The sequence below is a fragment of the Parus major genome, chromosome 9, assembly GCF_001522545.3.
Source record: "Parus major isolate Abel chromosome 9, Parus_major1.1, whole genome shotgun sequence".
Classification (NCBI taxonomy): domain Eukaryota; kingdom Metazoa; phylum Chordata; class Aves; order Passeriformes; family Paridae; genus Parus; species Parus major.
In genome coordinates, this window is record NC_031778.1 from 9,679,393 (window position 1) to 9,698,467 (window position 19,075).

General features: G+C 39.0%; 1 protein-coding gene across 5 annotated transcripts in view; it reads right to left on the reverse strand.

The window, feature by feature from the left end:
• SPHKAP (SPHK1 interactor, AKAP domain containing) overlaps positions 1-19,075 on the reverse strand; it is a 63,731-nt gene that overhangs the window by 22,502 nt on the left and 22,154 nt on the right. For all 5 annotated transcript variants that reach the window (XM_015638108.2, XM_015638107.2, XM_015638111.2 and 2 more), the window contains one exon: positions 17,331-17,441. In XM_015638108.2, the coding sequence (XP_015493594.1) occupies positions 17,331-17,441 (111 nt within the window). The remainder of the gene's footprint in view (positions 1-17,330; positions 17,442-19,075) is intronic.

The following is a 19,075-nucleotide window of genomic DNA, read 5'->3' on the forward strand; positions in this document are numbered from 1 at the left end:
TTCTCCCTGTTTTCTGATTATGTAATGAAAGTTTTAAGTTCTCATTAGCTTGCATTGCTTGATTAACTTCTAGTAATTATCAGGGACACCTCCATCAAAACAAGGTAAAACAACACTAGAAGAGAACAATTAATAATCTTTAGGATGGAAATACCGCATAAATTATGAAGAAAGAGCCAAGGCGAGGTCAGGATTTCTAACCTCAATTTCATTCTGATTATTTCTTCTTTGTATCAGATGGAATATAGTTTAGCTGTAACCCAACCTTCTCCTCATGATGGTATCTTTAAATGTCAGTCCTTATCCAGCCACCCCTTTATACTCCTTCACAGCCTTGACTTCCCACAAACACCTTTTCAGTTCCAAAGTGTGTCTGCTTTCCACTTACACTGATCTACTGCCTGGAAACCACACAGAAACTTCAAGATATTACCTTTTTTTTCTGTCCTAGGGAATACTTATTTTGGAGGAAGAAAACAACAAAATTTAAATGGTGTTGCATAATATGAAAAGGAAACAACCCACCACCCAAATTCAGGCTTTACACAGTGAGATAGTCACCCACAACTTCTCGAGTAGATGCCAGTATCTCCTTTTGGTTCAGTAGTTTTTCCAAGTTTAGAAATCCCACTTGCTCAAGAGAGAAAAGTGCTGTTCTTTTGGTGAACATGTACCACTGCACTGAAATGTAGAACAAAGCAGGATGCTACATGTCCCTAAACCATTTAATGCATAGGCAACTCTTGCACTGCAGATTCTTGTACATAAATAGCACAGATTTGGGTCTGATCTCTAACCTTCCTCTCATCAAACCCTCCAAGCATTTCTATTAGGATAGTTCCAGGCAGGTTATCATCACTAACTTGCTGAGCTCTTGAAGAAGTCTTTGTTTTCCAGGATCATATAAAAAGCAAATAGAGAAACTTTGCTTTTGCTTTTTCTTCCATATTTTGCACGATAATTTCTACAACTGGTAAGAGGTGCATGGGGTAAATTCTATAGATCAATGAAGTCCTGAAATCTGCTCTTGAGTTGGTATAAAAATTATGTAGACACGTCATTTCTTAAAAAGAACAGTACATTAAGAAATTATTTTTAATAAAGTATTTAAGGATGTAATGTAAATGTAGTATATTTTTCTCACTGACAGGTGGCCACATGATATAGTTAACCTGGTAAGCAAAGTGAGAACCACAGTCCTGTGTTCTGTGCTCTAAAGGACTATGGTCAACACTTGCTTGAAGTGCTGCAGCAGGTGGGCTTTTTTTCCCCCATAAAATCAAATGCATCTACATTATACCACCCTCCCTGAAATTTAAATATCTATTTTAAAAGAAAGGAAGTTAAACTGAAGAGACAAGACTTGAAAATGAGAACTATATACAGATGGCTTGTGCAACCTGAATTTTACCTCATATGCCCGCATTTATGCAATGCAGTATTGCTGCCTGATTCAGTGAACAGGAAGCCTGCAAAAAGGGGGAAAATTATGTAGAATCACAGTACTGTGCATCTGCCATTTTCTAACATTTGAGCCCATGACTTTGTAACCTAAAGGACACTCCTAAACACAGTTTCTTAGTTTCTAACCCCTCAATAGCTGGATTAGGCCAACACTGTTAAACAGACTATCAAAGTGGCAGCAGGGCTATATGCAGTGGTACAAACTGCTTCATCCCTGTCATTCCACCACTGCACCCACCCATCTGATCCCCAGCTTTGGCCTAGGTGTCACCAGCAGCCTGGGTTTGGTGCCATACACATCAGCAGAGGCTAAATGTTTGTGCAGATGTTTGGATTTGCAGCAGAATTGTGCAGAACTCTCCATGTTCTGTGCTGTCCTGGTTGGTATGTCAGGATGTAAATGCTATCCAGAAAATGAGCTTATAGAGCCTTTATCTCCCAAGTCTGTGCTGTTCTGCTTTTCCCATCCTTTTCCACATCACTGAGTCAACTCATGCCAGGTGCCAATTCAGACACCCCACAAGACACCTAGAGGGTACAACTGGTTTGGGACTGCTCTTTTATCTGCCCATAAAACTCATGTTTAATTTCTTACAAACAGACGTGAAAAAGGTTATTAGCCCCAGCAGAGATCTCAGGAGAAAGTAGTTCTGAGCAGGCACTTCCTGGGTGCCAAGTTCAAATGGTGTAAATGCCTAAACCTGTGCAGGATGCAATTGCAGGATATGAGAAGGTGAGCAACTGCTGAGCCCAGGACTGAAGGCAGTTTTATGTAAAAATCCAGTCAAAGTGCTGATAGGAATGCAGCCCTCATGGCAGAGAACTGCAGCAGCAACTGCAGCTCCACAGCAGGGAAAGCAGCATCAGACTGTGCTGCCCCTCGCAGTTAGAGCTTCCCCCATGCCCTCAGCAGTGATTTTGTTCCCTTTAAATGCTACCATCTGTTGCTGACCAGAGTGCACTGGCAGGTGTATCAGGACAGCCAGCCCTGTCCTCTCTGTCCAGGTTTGGGTGACCAGTGTGCAGCTCTCCCACTGTCACTTTTAAATTAACATGCACCTTGCTGTGCTTCTTTGCATCTTGCCTTGCTGCTTGTGAGCGACATGCATCTTACACCAGTGCAGTGATGTTCTGATTATTTTTTAGCATTATCCTTTGAAACACTAAAGACTTGGCATTTCAGTTCCATGTTGTTTCCCCTCCATATTTTGGGCAGGTATTGTTTATTCTCAGGGTGTGTGTTGTTTCTTATACACTACTGTTCTAAACACTTTGTCTTTTTAAATGTAGGGATGTGAAGGTACAGTTTGTGAAGAGGGGAATTGAATTTTACATCAACCGTGATTGCTGTGACAGTTGTTTTAAGGATTTAATGGAATCTTTGACCACAATAATTTCTGCTCTTAGCAATAACTCTGTGATAGGATGGCAGATTTGGAATTCTGAACCTATTCTCATCTCTGCAAAATAGAAAAACAATACAGTTGCTCTAAACTTCTATTAGACGTAATTCTGAGTCTCCTGGCTTTAGAAAGATTAGATCATTGTAATTTCCCCACAGCACAATAAAAGAATAGAGCTGCTCCAAGGCATTGCTCAATGGAATGCTGACTGTTTCAGAGAACCTACAGGTGCATGATGGGCTCCTTCAGGAGCTGAAGTCAGCAAAAGCCTGAGGAAAAAATATTGTTTTACCCTGTACTTCTGAGCCAAAGTAAACTGTAACTCACAGAAAATATCAAAGGAGTGGCAATGTGCCAGATTTTGTCCAGAAAATTGCTGTGAGCTTTGTCTCTTCGAAAATGACCAGAATCACTCATATACTTTTGACTTGTATTAGGATGGCATAAAGTGCCTTTTCCAGCAGATTGTATCCATACAGCCAGTTTGCATGACAGGAGCATTTGTTTTGATGGAACAGCAAAAGGCTGATCTGCAAAACTCCCAAATAGAACTTTGCATTTATTTTCACTTGTCTTATTTAGGCTAATGTGATGGCTAAATAAAACCTCTTGGACTTGTGATATATAGATATAAATGTGTGTGTATATATACATACACACACACACATATATGTTAGTGTGTGTATATATATATATATATATATTTATATATGTACTGTCTGTAAGGTCCTCTAATCATTGTCCTCCTTGTTCTTTAAAATTGCAGTTTCTTAAACCTTGTAATCCCAATGGAGTTTCCAGTACCACTTTTTTCAGAAAGATAAAAAACAAATAGCTGTGAAATTAATAAATAAATGTTCTCATATGCCACATAAGATCATCCATCCATTAGCTAATAAGGAAACAAAATAATAGTTTTGAAGATTCTAGGGATATTTTTATTATCTAGGTCTGGTAGGACTTGTGTGAAAGGAGGGTGATTGTAAATTTGTTTTGGAAGCTTATGGCTTTGGTCACCTCACCACAATTATTTACTAAAAGAAAACTTCCATAGCTGATGCCTATATGGCTCCAGCTCTCAGTATAAATTCTACAATATAGTTCTGATTCATGTGCTGAAAAGCTGCTGTCAGGTTTTCCTCGTGACTCAGGCTTTGGAGAGTAGAAGTCTCCTTACATTACATCTTCAGACATTTGGGCTTTTGGGAAAATTCACTGCATTTGATGGGAATCTTGTTATCAACCACTCTGTGACTGCCCCAATAAATATGCACATGTTGGGTGTAAAACTTCCTTCACAGAAATTACTTTGCACCCATTAAGGCCAGGAGCAGTAGCCAGCCGCCAGCCTAATATTTCTACCCTTTGCATGTCTCCCATTACCATTACAAAGTTAATTTTTTTCTGTCACCACTTTTACTTATAGACTGGCATCAAAAGGAGTTTTTATTGCAGAATAGAAATAGAAATAGAAAGTATTACTGCTTGTGCAAGACTAAAGAGTTAATGCACATTTCTGTAAAACCTTATATGCCTTCATTAATATTCTTAATTTTTTTTTGATAGGTCTTATTATGCTTATTTATTTTCTTTCTTTCTTTCTGTATCCATTTAAATGTTAAATAGGATCTCAGAGGACTAGATAATATAACTGTGACAGTTAACAGATCTGATTTCAAGGCCAGTCCAAACAAAAAAATGATAAATATAAACCAATAAACCATAATTGATACCATCATTTGGCTTTGTTCAAGTTAATCTTTACTTTTTCCATTTCCTGTATTTGAAGATTGTTGGTATGGAAAAATTATGGTTCCATCAGACTGTTGCAGGAGGTGGTATTTTAAAGGAGAATTTGTTCATGAGCAAAATAAGTATTAACCTGAAATCAGTCTGTGGGCTGCTCAGAAGCCAGTTTTGCATCTTATCCTTTTCTGCCTCCTCTGACCTCCTGCTCAGCAGGGTGGACCTGTTACTGAAATACACACACAGTCTGCAACAATGGGTCAGTGACCAGGCTGCTCCAGAAAGAAAAACTTCATAAAACAGTACTTCCAAACTTTAGACACTTCCAGGGAAAAGATTGCATAGAAACTGTTGCAACTTTAAATTGCCAAAATGTAGTGATGCAATAAAGTTTTAACTGTTGTGGTTAATTATAGGCCAGACTCTGCTAAATAACTCAGCAGAAACAGAGGTCAGTCCCAAAAGGTTTTGTTTAAAACCTTTGAAAAGGTTTGTTTAAAACCAGTGAAACCATCACTGGCTAAGAACACTGTCCCAAATGCACCAAAGAATATAAAATATTTAATGGTTTTAAAAACCAAGGTATTTAACAATGAAACCAAGGAGAAAAACAGACTCTGTGCAGCCCCAAATTCTGATTGTCTTGGCAGTCTCTACCCAGGCTGGTTTTGGTAAGCCAAGAAATACAACTGCCTGCAGTCTACAAAGCCAAACAGATAATTCTTTAATCCTATAAGCAACTGAAGCAGAAAATTATGATGATGTTTGATTTACAGAAAAGAGAGCATTGATGGTACGTTGCTAAATGAATGCTCAGATTTCTGGGACAGTTGAGTATTTGCTTACTGTTTCCTTTAACACACCTAGATACTTTTATTTGGTTCAGCATTGCTCTAAACTACCATAAAAATCAATTCTTTTTCTCAAAGACATTTGTATGACATGCAGAAGCACAAAACGAGATTAAAGCGTTATAAGTACTTAAATCCACTCTGCTTATCTGTGCACAGCAAACTGCTCTGTGGTGCTCTACAGGGTTTTTCAGTACTTGAGAAAGATGAGGAAGTCAATGTGGCTAAGCCTAATTAAAAAATGCAAATGATTTTTCTAAACAAAGATGTCAAGTGAAAATACTCCATAGCAGTGACTATGAGAGGCTGATCAGACTCAAGTTCCGCCTGTTCCAGGTCTCTGGGGTGTCAGGATGAGCAGGTATTACCCAGTGTAAGTGTAGCTATCAGCTGATAGAGAGTCAATTATGCATTATAAAACTAGATACAGGCTGTCAGATCAGCAGCTAAAACACCAGGATCTGGAACAGTGTATTTGGTTTTGAGTTTTTAAACAGAGCTAATTCTTCCTTACTTGCCTCTACTACTATAATTATACTTATCACTTCATTATAATTCACAATTTGTCATGTCACACTCCCCCCCTCCCCCCCATCTTTTTAAGTAAAATGTTAGTACACATAATAGTTGAGACCATGTATCTCATTTTTGTTCTGCTTTTCACACAGTGGAGCAGGTCTGCTGTATTTTGCAGTCTCCCAGGCTTAGGTGCCTTTTGTCCTGGACTACACTGGGGGAAGAAGGAATGGGGAGGTGGCACTTTGTATGGAAAACCAGCAGCTCCATGGTTGTCACACCTTATGAAACTCTTCCTGATAAATCTCTACTCAAAGCTTTCTGTGAAGGGATTTCAGGACTGTATCCAGTAGACCAGAAACTGTCTCTAGATGAAAAACAGGCCCCTTTTCTCTCCTGATTAAAAAATTCTTTACTAAAAGCAGATCATTTTCAGAGGATGGGGCAAGAATTAAGGAAGGAAGTATGCAGGTTTGCTGATGGGTTTTGATTGAGCTCAGTCTAATGATAAATATGCACCCTTATACACCATAAGAAATTAGGACTATGAAATCTAACTGATCTAGATAATTTCCTCAGCTCTTCCTTTTCTCCACCAGGCCCATCCTGGCCCCAGTCCTTCTTCTGGCTTCCTGGCTCATAAAATTAAAATTTTAAACCAAGACCATTGTTTTTTCTCTCCTTGAAAAGGATCGTTTCATCCTTCCATTCACAGAACTTACATTCAGCATACAAAATATCCAGTTACTGCTGGCCACTGTTACAAGTGACAGATATTACAGCTTTGTGATGAATACAGTTTGGTGACAGTGATGTTTCCTGTCATTTTTAACCAAACCTTTTGGGACTGACCTCGGTTTCTCCTGCAGTAGACATGCACAGCATCTGTCTGCTTATGCATGCTCTACAAATTGCAGGGCAGCTCTGCTCCAGCTGTTAGGTTATAAATAGGTAGAGCTCTGAGGCAGCAAGATTACTTGAAAAAGAAGGAATGGTACAGGTTCCTGTGCTTATGAATCAGTCTGGAAAACAGCTGGCTGTCTGACTGGCTGTGTGAGTACTGAGATTAGAAAAGTCTGCTTATCTATGTATTAACATCTTAAGGTTAACTTTTCAGCACGTTGATGTGTAAGCTCTGCCACTGCCACTTTCCTCTCAGTAGACTTTATTAAAGTGTAGCTCTGGTTTCTCTGTTGTGTAAGGAAGGTTTGAGTTCACATCCTTACAATTTCTCAATTTCATCTGTATTCATGAAACCTGTAGGAATTCTGGCTCTGGAACCTCTGGCCTATTGTCAAATTAGATAGATATCACTCAAAAGTGACTATCTCACTTGAACCTGAAGTTATTTCTCTTGGTAAAGAGGCAACCAGAAACTCAAATCATGCATCTTTACTGAGTCTGTAATCCTAACTGTTCTCTTGATTCTTTAACAAAAAATTAATCAAATTAATTTAAATCTAATTCAACCAGATTGTCAAATTATTTTTATTCACACAAACCTACAGCTGCTTTAGGAAAATGTTTTGCCTAATCACATGTATTTTTGGACAGATTTAGGTCTTTTCCCAGTTGAGGTCTGTTTTATTGAGTTTCAGAATACAGTATGAAATAGTAAAGCTAAATAATTTCCTCTCATAGAGTTCTTTGAGCACTTGGAGGGAATGGAAAAAAAGATGGATGTGGGGATCTGGAAGGACTTACCTTATCCTGTTCAATACACTGTTCAGGAAGCAAATGGGATATTTTTTTACACTCCTCAAAGTAAATAAAGTTATTTTAACTGGGGAAACTAATTTTGGTGTATTTGATACTAACTCTTCCCATATACCCAGAAAAAATTACTTAAAAATAAGACTACCCACATTTGCACACTGTCAGTTAAAAAGAGCATGGAATATCTCAATTAATCTGGAGGAGGTGGCCATGACATCAGAATTATTGAATCCATCCCTAATCCCTGTGTGTCAGGAAGAAGTACCTGTACTTCTACACACGTCCATCCCCACAAGCTCTGCATTCCCAGAGCCAGACCATAGAGCTCCTGTCATCATAGCTGTTTTTCTACTAAATTACATAGCAGCTGACAGAAATAAAGATCTGTCCATGAGTCAGTCAGATTATTAGTTATATCATTACTATTTTTAAGCTCTGCAATTTAAAAAATTAGTTGTTTGTTCCACATACTTAGTTGCACACATGGTTGGAGGAAAAAAAACCAACCTGAATAGCACTTTTGAGGGGTCTAGAACAAATTGCTGGAATAAAACAATAATCTCCTAGCTTTCATCTTCTTGCATCTGAAATAGTAAAGCTGGGAATTAGAAAGGTATTCTGGTCTTAACTTCTTTCTCTAGACATCCTTCTACCAGGAAATAGTCTGCTTTCCTCATGGCCATCTTAAATCTGCAGGTCCACACTCATATTACAAATTTATATTATATTACAGGGCCCAGGTACTCCTATATTGATGATTAAAGTCAGGGCTTCTGTAGTTCCTAGTGTCTTTGCAGAAGACTAAAGAGATGAGAAATCTTGGCATCTGCTTGAGGACTGGATTGGATCTTTTGTGAAAACAAACTGGAAATCTCAGCCTGAGCTAGGTTCCTGCAGTACTACAAGGAGTGATGTTTTTGGTAATTTCAGTGACACTGAAATGTGTTGTGATTTCTGTTTGTTCTTTGACTTACAGTCAATCTGCAGTGCATCTTTCAGTTCACAGGGCACATGGACACACTCTTTGTGGTCCTAAGAGAAGCTTTTGGGAGAAGAGACCACCAGTGCAGTTAGGTGCAACCTACAGTGGGAGCTAAGGTTCCACACTAAGAGTACAAAGCTGTGCAGAAGAACTTCCACCCTGCTATGTTCTTCAAGTTCTCACACTGTCATGGGACTTCTGTGTTTATCTGTATGATAAACAACTGCTCATTTCACTCAGGAGGAGCTCTGCTGCCACAGTCAGCAGCAGCCTCAGCTGCAGCAGAGCAATTAGACACCCTGCCTGGGGGCACACGGCTCCTGCACCCACTCAAGCCCACTCACAGGTTCCTCAGCTATTTAAAGATAAAACTATGCAGTCCCACACAGACGCTAATGAAGAGGAAATGAGGATTATCTGAAGGAGGAGTGTGCATGTGGCTTTCTTTTGCATATGGTTTTATAATGCCCAACGTGTCATCTTCATTCATCTCCCTTCTGGTTTTATAGTAGGCTTTAAAATGCCTTCCTGCAGAGCAGTGAGGTTTGTGACACTGTCACTATAAAGCATGTAATAGAAAATACACTTTCCTGTAATTTCTGGGAAAGAGAGATCTCAACCATTAACAAACTACTAGCTGAAATGTTTCAGTTTCAGGTAATATTCTTCAGTGTTCCTTCAAAGTATTCTGCCACCTTTTTTTTTTTTTTCATCATTATTATTATTTTGCCTCCACTTACTTCACCTCAGAGTAGTTTTGGGAAGTAGGCAGGAGTTTGTTTCATGCCTTGCTGTTGAATTGATGTGCTGTTTTGGGATGGAAGAATGCAATCGGGTAACTTCTGAAAAGTGTCTCCTTTTCTTGAGCATACAGGAAAGTAGCTACTGAAGAAGTACATATAATGTGTATGGTATATAGTGCTTTAAAGATTGAAGGATATTTTTGTGAAGATCTGCATTCTTATAACAAATAAAGAAACTGAAACTTACCAGTTGTTGCTTTTCTGTTGCAGGTATTTGTTTTTAGATTACAATTTCCTTTCCTCCACTTAAATTCTGGTGACTTATTTTCACTGCCATTGGCTCTCATCACTTCTTTTTGGGGTCATTAGCAGTTATCACTAATATGCAGAATGCATTTTTAGTAGATAGGAGACTGGGAATTGTGTAAGAGATGTGGCTCTCTCCTCCTTACACAGTAAAATCTGACCTTTTATATTTAAATGGTTAAAGAGGATCTTGAGCTGGAATATATCTTATATGAGGTGTTTGAAATGGCCTGATAGTGACTCAGAATGAAAAAAAAAGTTTCTGGAAGACAGAGCTAATCATCCATTAGCATTTGGATGCAATGCTTGTCTCGCATTAATTTCCATGCTTGCCAAAATGATTCTGGCAGAGGAACCAGCTGTGAAATGTAGAAATTAAAATATTAGTTTGGCAATAGTAGCTATGCCCCGTAGCTGCTTGCAAAATGACTTGCATGAATGAAAATGTGAGGCAGCAGTATTATAAAGGTGGGAGAATTTCTGTTCCCCCTTTTCTCCTTGTCACCCCTGCTTTCTGTGCTGAGCACAATGTCACATCTATGGAACATCCCTTGGGGCAGCTGGGGTCTGCGGTCCCAGCCTGCTGTGCACCCTAGTGAACTCACTGGTGGGGACAGCACAAGGGAAAAGGACTTGTTTCTGTGCAAGCCCTGTTCAGGAATACCAAAAGCATCTCTCTGTTATCAGTCCTGTGTTCAGCAGAAATCCAGACAGCCCCACACCAGCCATTGTGAAGAAAATTACCCCCTGCCCTGCACACAGTGGTAACCTCAGAGTACGAAGCAGCTCAGGGCCATCTTCTGTACTACATATAACTCAAAAGGCTTCATGACATGTATCCCTCTGTGGTACACAGCAATACCTTCCTTATCTCACCAGTCAGATCAGGCTACCATCAAAAAATCCATTTGTGTCAAAGCAGGACCATGGAACTCTACTGACAGTTTCTCTGCCCAAAACTGCGACAGGATGAAGGGCAGGTTGGGGAAACATCAACTTGAAATGAGGTCTGAGCCTTCCTTCTGTTGTGTGGTCCATTATATGATTAGAGAGAGGCAATTTCCATCTCTAGCTGTGAGTGAGTGGAGGAAGTCTTTTTCCCATTCTTACCCTATATTTTCATTGGGATGGCCATAAAAACCACATTACTCCTTTCAGTTTCCATGTAAAAATCTCTCCCGTGAGCTGCACAACTGCTGCCTAACATGAGATCAGGTTTCCAACCACTCTTCTTGCAGGCCCTAATGGAGGGTTTCCAAAAGTAGACAACTCCTGTGAGTCACTCAAATTCACCTAAATAAGGTTCTGACATGACTTTCCCTTGTCTGCCCAGCCCAGACACAATTCTCTTTTAGGTACACCTTAGGTACATCAGAAGGCTGTGTTATACTGCTCTCCTTCCAGCATTTTTAGCAGCAATGTGTTTGAAATTTAGTCCAAATTATTCTTCAGAAGGTGCTTAACTCAAATGACTTGGTGGATTTATGGTTCTTGACATTTTAGAGACTATCCCTATTTTAATGGTTGGACTACATTAATGAATCTTCCCAAGTTATCTCTTCATAATCCCATGCTTCAAAAGCAGCTGTGAATATTTTCTTCCCATTAAAGCTTATTCCTTTGGGTTTGATGTAATTAATTGCCACTTATGATGTAGAGAAAATATTCCAATAAATATTTATGCCACATGCACCATCTACTCTCTCCAGTGCCCTGTATACTTAATGTTTAACAAATTTCTGCGAACCTCAGCCTGCAAGTCATGTTAGAGGGAGCCTGTGGTTCTAACAGCAGCACAGCCACAAATGTCCACTCTGGTGGTAGCACAGAAATCTCATTTCTTGATAAAGCAGATCATGGAGGCATTAAGAATATACCAGAGTGGAATGCTGGAGAGGATACAGCTGCAATGCCACGCTTGATCCTTCCAGTGCTTATTTATAGCTTTGTCAGAGTAAGGTTAAACATCTGCTTCTCTTAAGCACAGATAGAAAACCACTGCAGTGTGAGACTGCCATGGAGGGACAGGAAGGGAGATGACAGATCTAGACAGAAGATTAAAGATTGTCCCAAGTCTGAAGTGACAGGAAAGAGAAGAAAATCTATTGTCAATCTTCCACACTCTGAAATTCATGAGGCAGCTTTTGACTGCTGTATGATATACAGGTGATACTGAAAATGTGGAAATGCAACCCTTTAAGGGCATACTTTAATTCTGTCTTAACATTAGCTCATATGTGAAGATTTATTTTTTGGAGCCAAGTATGGACAAGAGCAGAAAGTGAAATAAAATTTACAGATTATACAAATAATCCTTTCAGTGGTCTTTTAAGCAGGTGCTCAGTCTCCCTGCTCTGGGCTCCACAAGGCAGAAAGCAATTGGTGAAGAGGAAGGAATTTATTTCCCTGTGCAAGCCAGAGAGAGGCTGTCTGGAAGGTACAATTCCTTACCACAGCAGCATGAACACCCACACATGCCTGAGAAAGGACTACAACTCAATGCCACAATTTAGCCTGCTGCTGTTGATTCCTGCACCTTGTCAGGATGTAATTAAGGTATCGTCAAGCTGAATAGGAAGATGAGACTTAAACCTAAAAATATCTCCAGTAATTATGGTTTAGATCTGGAAAGCAACGGATGGATTTTGATTTCCGAAAGAGACAATGCTGTTCCTGAAGATGGTTGAATAATTACGGAGTGAAAGGTAAAATAAACACCCTTGTAATTCCCTGTCTATGACATAGTGCTGAGGTGTGCAAGCAATCTCATGAGGGAGGGAAAACGTCTTAGTATGTAAGTCTGGTGTTTTTAGGCAGAAAAATAGGGCTTTGCCATGTTTGCTAGCAAATGCAAAACTTCATTCAAACACAGTAAAACAAAGCACCTGTTTCAGCTGTGCATGGTCACTATTAAGGAGCACACATGTCTTTGTGTAAAACAAGCCAACAAACAAAAGTCTCCTCCTTTGGGATTCATGATTGCACTTCTGTATTTGCCTGTGTAAAAAACCTTGTTGACTACTACCAGCCCTGGGAATAATCCTTCTTTCTGAGCTCCTGTAAGACTACACCATCACTCCTCAGTGAGGGCATGCTCTCATTCTTTGGACGCTCTGAAGAACATATTGGATATGGGGGCTCTAACTAAAGGATAGAAAATGTCCCTGACACAGTGTCTGCACTATTGTTAGCAAGTTACCTGGAAGTAATCTAGTATCAAAGATTGATGCAAAAAAAAAATCTGTATTTGTACCTAGACATCCAAAGATATGTAGTGCTATATCTTCAAAAAGACTTGGGTGAGAAAAAGAATGAAAACCACTCACCTATTTTAATTCTAGTGAAAGCTGCTGTCTTTTGTTTCATCAAAATACACCTTGCCAAAGATATTTCCTTTTTGCATATATTATCATTCAGTTTGAATTAATTTGTGGGAACTGTTTCCTGGATGATTTTGTTCCATCCCTTGAGTGAGCACTGGCATTTATCTGACAATATGGTGAGATGATTCAAGGAAGACTTGGCTAGAAAAACTAATTTCTTAATTTCATAGTTACTTTTCTCTCTGAATTGATTTACTGCACATTTGTACAAACGCCAGGGCAGTAAATGAGATGAAGCAGGAGCTGGAGGAGGAGGTGAGACCACAGAAGCCCTGATTTGACCAGCTCAAATTAGTGCATAATGACATATTTAACCTCCTCCTGAAGTTGTTTGAAAGCTTGATGGCTAAACTGCAATAAAAGTGATAATGCTGAAATACCTGCTTAGGACAGCAAAGCCATGCAGTTGCAAGGCAAGCAGCCAGTTCTGAAAATCCAGTTGCTCTGATAGCAAAACTACATTCTTCACTATCTCAGTTAACACAGACACCACAGACCATGTGATCCATCATCACATCACCTGTTTGCTTTGGTAACAATCTGCTTTCTCTCACACTTGTCATTTCACTAAGGTAAGCATTGCTTCCCTTCTTTGAAAAGCTCAAGTTTGTTCCTATGCTGGGTATGTTATCTTGCACTAAACTAATCAGATTACAGTCCTAAACTATAATTTTTTCTCCTGTGCTGCAGATGGATTAGGGTTTTTCCATGTGGCATAAGCCCACTCAGTGGTTGCTGCTACCTCCACTGTCCCACTCCCTCAGTCATGCTGTCCTCCACTCTCCTCTGTGTTTCCACCATCATCAGATCACTTCACAAAAAGTGCCAATGGCACAGGGGCACAGAAAAACAGCCAACAATTAGACAAGAGGGTGTTTTACCATGACTGAATTTGACTGAAGTTTGGGCTGCTGTCCTTGTCCTTTCCCTCTGCTCTGGCTATGTGTTTCTGCTGCTCCCTTGGGCTGGAGCTAACCAATATCCAACTGCCTATGTCTGTGCATACAGCCTGCATTACTTACATCTCTGTATGGAGCATTCTGGAGTGAGCATTTATGTAGTTACAGAGTAGGAGCATTTGCAAATGGAAAAGCTGCTGGACTATTTCAAGAATGTTTTGAAACCTTTAGCACTTCATTGAAACTGTTCTCTCATCCATCTGCCTGCAAATCCATTTTTTTTCTCAGCTTTAAGGAGATAGAAAACAATTTAAAATGAGCCCTTGTCACATCCTAACTCTTTAAAAAGTGTTATCTTGTTATGCTAAAGTAAGAAATGAGCACTGTTTCTTAGTACTTTGTTATAATTGAAAAGCAGGTATTTTCCAAATTTCATACCTATACAGCCATTTAGGCGTGTAAAGTTTCTGCTTCTCCAAGATATTTGACAAGAAGTTTGCAGGATTTCTGCCAGTCTGGAAACCCACTGCCCCTCACACAAAGGCACACTGCTTTGGAATGAGAGATGCTACCTTCCTGCATCAGTGGTTCTCAAGGACAATTGCTTGTTATGCTGTGTGGAGTGGGAAAGTCTTTCTCCCAGCCTCAATGTTGGGACAGGATGGTCATGCAAGGAGTGATGGGTTGTGAGGATTTTGTGGGGAGATCATTGGAGCCTGGGTCTGTTTTGAGAGATTTTTAATTTTTTTTTTTCAGTGCAAATGTAAATTCTAATGGCTTTTTGCTGGCCTGGAGCATGAAAGGCCAGAGAATTTCTTGAAAATTCCCGTATAAGCATCTTGAACCAAGTGAATGCCAAATATCTTGCAGGACTATACCACTTTTTTTTTTTTTTTTTTTTTTTTCTTAATTTAGTTCTGTATCCTGCTTTTTTCCTAAATAATACTTTCATTACTATGTTTAGGAAGAATTCCTAAAAGAAAACTGAGATACATCTTTAGCAGTGTGGCAATACCATCTTAAACATGGAGATGCTGTAAAAGCATTGTGAAGAATAGTGTTAAATCTTACCAACTGCTAAGATAAAGTCATAATTGACATTCCTGTGTGCAAGATGAAGAGACTGTGCTTTAGGAGAGTTCAATGCTAGAAGAAAACTGTAAACCATCTAATTCAGCAAGAATTTAGATTTCTTAAATTGTACTAACATAAGCCAAACACAAATACTAAGCGTTGGTGATCTAGATCTTTGGAGAGAAAGTAGGGACAAAGTAGCTATCAGGTTTTTCTTTTCTGATAAGGTCTTCATAAAATCATGTCCAAAACAGGAAAAAAAATTTGTAAGCCCAAAGAAAGCAAGCTGGCAATAGTGGAGTAAGCAAAAAAAACTACTACTAAAACTACTTTTATTTTTTCAGGTCACTCCATGAGGTAAGAAGAATGCTACATTACAGAAATTTTAATTGCATTTATATCACTATGTGGAGCTTATGCATGATTATGTCTCACAAATCCAAGTATTTTATTCTATTAGGTGGATTTTGATTAAGTTCTCATTCAGTAGAAACAAACAAAACAAGACATCCATAATTAAACTACTTTTAAAATACTACCTGATTATATTAGCAGGAAACTGTGTATCCTTATCTCAGTGGTAAACTGCTGCTAATCAATACCATTGTTAATTGAAGTAAGTTTAATGAAATTTTTAACAATTAGATGAATACCCTCCAAAGAGAAAAAAAACCCTTATAATATTGGTATAGAGGAGAAAGCTCTTTGAGGTAGTTTAACCTTTTAAAGCAGACAGCATGACAAAATCAGACAGTGTTGCCTGAAATAAGGAGGGTAGCAATGGCATAATCTTTCTATAACAACTTATCTTTGCTTTGCATGTCCAACCTATCAGAGATAAATATAATTTGCTCTAAGATTCTATGGAAAATTAAGCAAAAAGTCAAAGCTCAACGGGTCAAAAAGCAATCAATTAATTCTTATTTTTTGAGATAATAATTTCCTCTGAGAAAATAAGCTTTATTTTTAGGATATTAAATACTATATAGTAAAATTAAGTTACTGTAGTCAATATGTTTTGCATTAAAAGTAATCCCTTCCTATATGAAAAACAAGGATACCACTGATTATCTGCCTGATGAATCTGCTCTGGTTAAGAATGTGTTCAGGTTCTCACTTTGTAAGGTTGCTCACTTGCACACTGGGATTAGGCTGTGCATTTTGCTCACGCTGGTGAGCAAAATTGTCTTGTCTTGTGGAAACTGATACACCAGTGGTCAGTATGACTGATTAAGCCAAATAACCTCTGCCCATATTCCTAAATTTCACAACTGCAATGACACTGCTGTCACTCTACAGCTCTCAGGCACTCTGCATCACCCCAGGCAGGACACCAAGCCTCTGGCTCCACGGGATGGAGATTCAGTTTCCTGGCAGCAGCAGCCTGGGCTCATCAGCTGGAGCTGAATGCCCAAGTCCTTGAGGGAATCCCAGCAGACTTCATGATAGCCCTCAGCTGGTCTTTAGGTTGTGTGCAGTACAAGCAGTGCTGGAAACCTTATACTTGAGGTAAAGCTGATCTTTTCTAAAGCCCTTCTTTGCTCACTGAGACCAGGGAATAGCATTCAAACAGGATTCTAAGGAAGGATCTGCTCTTTTGAGTCCTCCATCAAGTAAAAAAAATATATTAAAAACATAGCCATGTATTTCCATCCATGCAGACAGTTTATAAAGCAACAGAACTCCTATTTCTTCATGCACATTGTTGAACAAGAGCTGATCTTAATCGTGTCATAACCCACAATAATGAGATTGAAATTTAATTTCAAGTGCAAAATAATTCTGTTTGAGTTCTTTAGCAGCTTCCCCTCATCTAACATGGAAAGAGCTTTTTCTCTTTAATTGTGTCTCTCTGCCTTCAGGAACATTGAGCAGCCTTTTAAACATCTGCTCTTTCCAACCTGCCACTTAACAAGTTATGGTTCAGAATAATTTTCTCTTTGGCTTATTTTTCTCTCTTCTGAGTTGCAGATTATGAACATAAAAAAATACAGAGAGCCACCAAAATCTGAAAGCCAAAAGTGGGGAAACCTCTGCAGTAGTCTTTATTAATGTGCTATTAATGTGCTTTATTAATGTGTGTGTATTAATATAGAAATCTATATTTTTAGTTTATATGTTTGCTTTTAAAAGGAAGCTGGAAATTACAGACTGTTTTAGTTTAACATGTACTGTTGTCAGCCCCACACGCTACCCAAACAAATCTCAAGGAACTTTTCTCCAGAGGAGATGGCAGTGAGTACTTACTGAGGCACAGTTGCTTTCTGACTTGTCTTCTAGAAAGCCAATTTGGCATGGTGTCCTCTGATTCTGCAGCCAGTAGTCTGTTGATTCTAGCAGACTGTTACTGCAGAGAATCTGTTAAAATAGTTAAAAATAGTTAAAATAATTGCAATTTTTTATGAACCCTACTGTGCTTTGGGGGCCTGAACCCTATTGTTGTAACTCAGTGGAAATTTTGTTGATGAAATTGGGCAGGACGGTGGGCTAGGGAGAAAGATGGACAAGACAGATCCGTTTTATTTGGACTCATCCAGTTACTGCACCTTAAGTCAAATCACTTAGATATCCCCTGAACATGAGCCAATTTTCTTCCAGAACTGAGAATGCTTGGAGAAAGACACTTGAAGAAAATGCCCAAACCCAACATTTTTATTGGAAAATATTGCTATGAGTTCTGTTCTGTGTTAAAGTAAGAAACAGATGTGTTAGGAAAACTAATTATTGAATTACACCAGAGTACACAAACTTGCAGCCTTTATGACTGACCATATCTCTCTCCACAGTAGATCAGTACTATTCATTCTGTCAGCAGCCTCATTTCTGGGACTTCCAAGGCTCCAAACTCCTCAAACAAGTTTTTCTGCTTTCTGAGAAGCTGAAGTACTTTGGACCTTCTGTAATGAGTCCTGAGGTCAGTCAGCACCCTGAGATCAAAACTTTGTGTTTAGTCTCTGTGTTGACTCAGCCCTACAGCTTGTGCCACAGCTTCCACCCAAACAAAACCAAAATGGGGCTGCAGAGATCTGTAGACTTTAAAGAGGCAAAGCCAATGTGCAAATCTGATCCTTAGAATAAATGGAATTCTTTACTTTGTGCCTCTGTACTAATATTCTACTATGAACAAGAGGGACCATTAGTATCTTTAAAACAGCTAGGGAACAGCAGGAAAAATATTGCTGTACCATTGGTGCAGAACATTTTCTATGGCTTATCATCTTCCTTAGGCAGCAATGTTAAGAAGTATGTTTGTGAAATAGATGTATGTTTTATTTGTATATTTTATTTTATTCTTGGAATTTTTGTATTACATAGAAATATACTCTACTCTACTTTTTTGACTTTTAATAATGATATTTAAAAATATTAATTTGTTGCTATACCTAGGGAAAGAAAATCTATCTACAGTGCTTTACCTGACTGCATGTTTTGTACTAACACACATTTGTCCTACTTCAAGAACATTTGACCTCCAAGCCTAGATCCCTTCCTTGGGAAGAGAAGAGACAATAACTTGAGAGGCCTTCTCACTTCTCAGGGAAGATGAATGACTGTGGAAAGCTCATCTGGCCAGTTGAAAGAATTTTCTAATACCTGGGGGCATCCAGAAGTAAACTTATTACCACCCACAGACTAACACCCACTCTAATTTTTATTTTTCTGGTAGAAAGTCAGTTACAGTTGATATTTCACTCCCTGTATTATACTTATATTGATTTCTGAATAAAAGTCAGCAGGAGAGGCATGAGGAGGTAATGGGGAACACCACAGGCCCTGAGCTTGGCCTGTTTCAGTGCCCTTTTTTGGTGCCCTTCATGGAGACTTTCCACCTTTGTGGCTGTTCTCCCTGCTATGTGTTTTCTTCCAAAGAGCTTTAAAATTCAAATATAAGGTTCACAAAACACTCAGAAGGAAGTATTGTGCCCAAACACTTTTTTTTGAGAATGCCAAAGGCTCATGAATGCTGCACATGAACACCAGCCTCTTCCTGG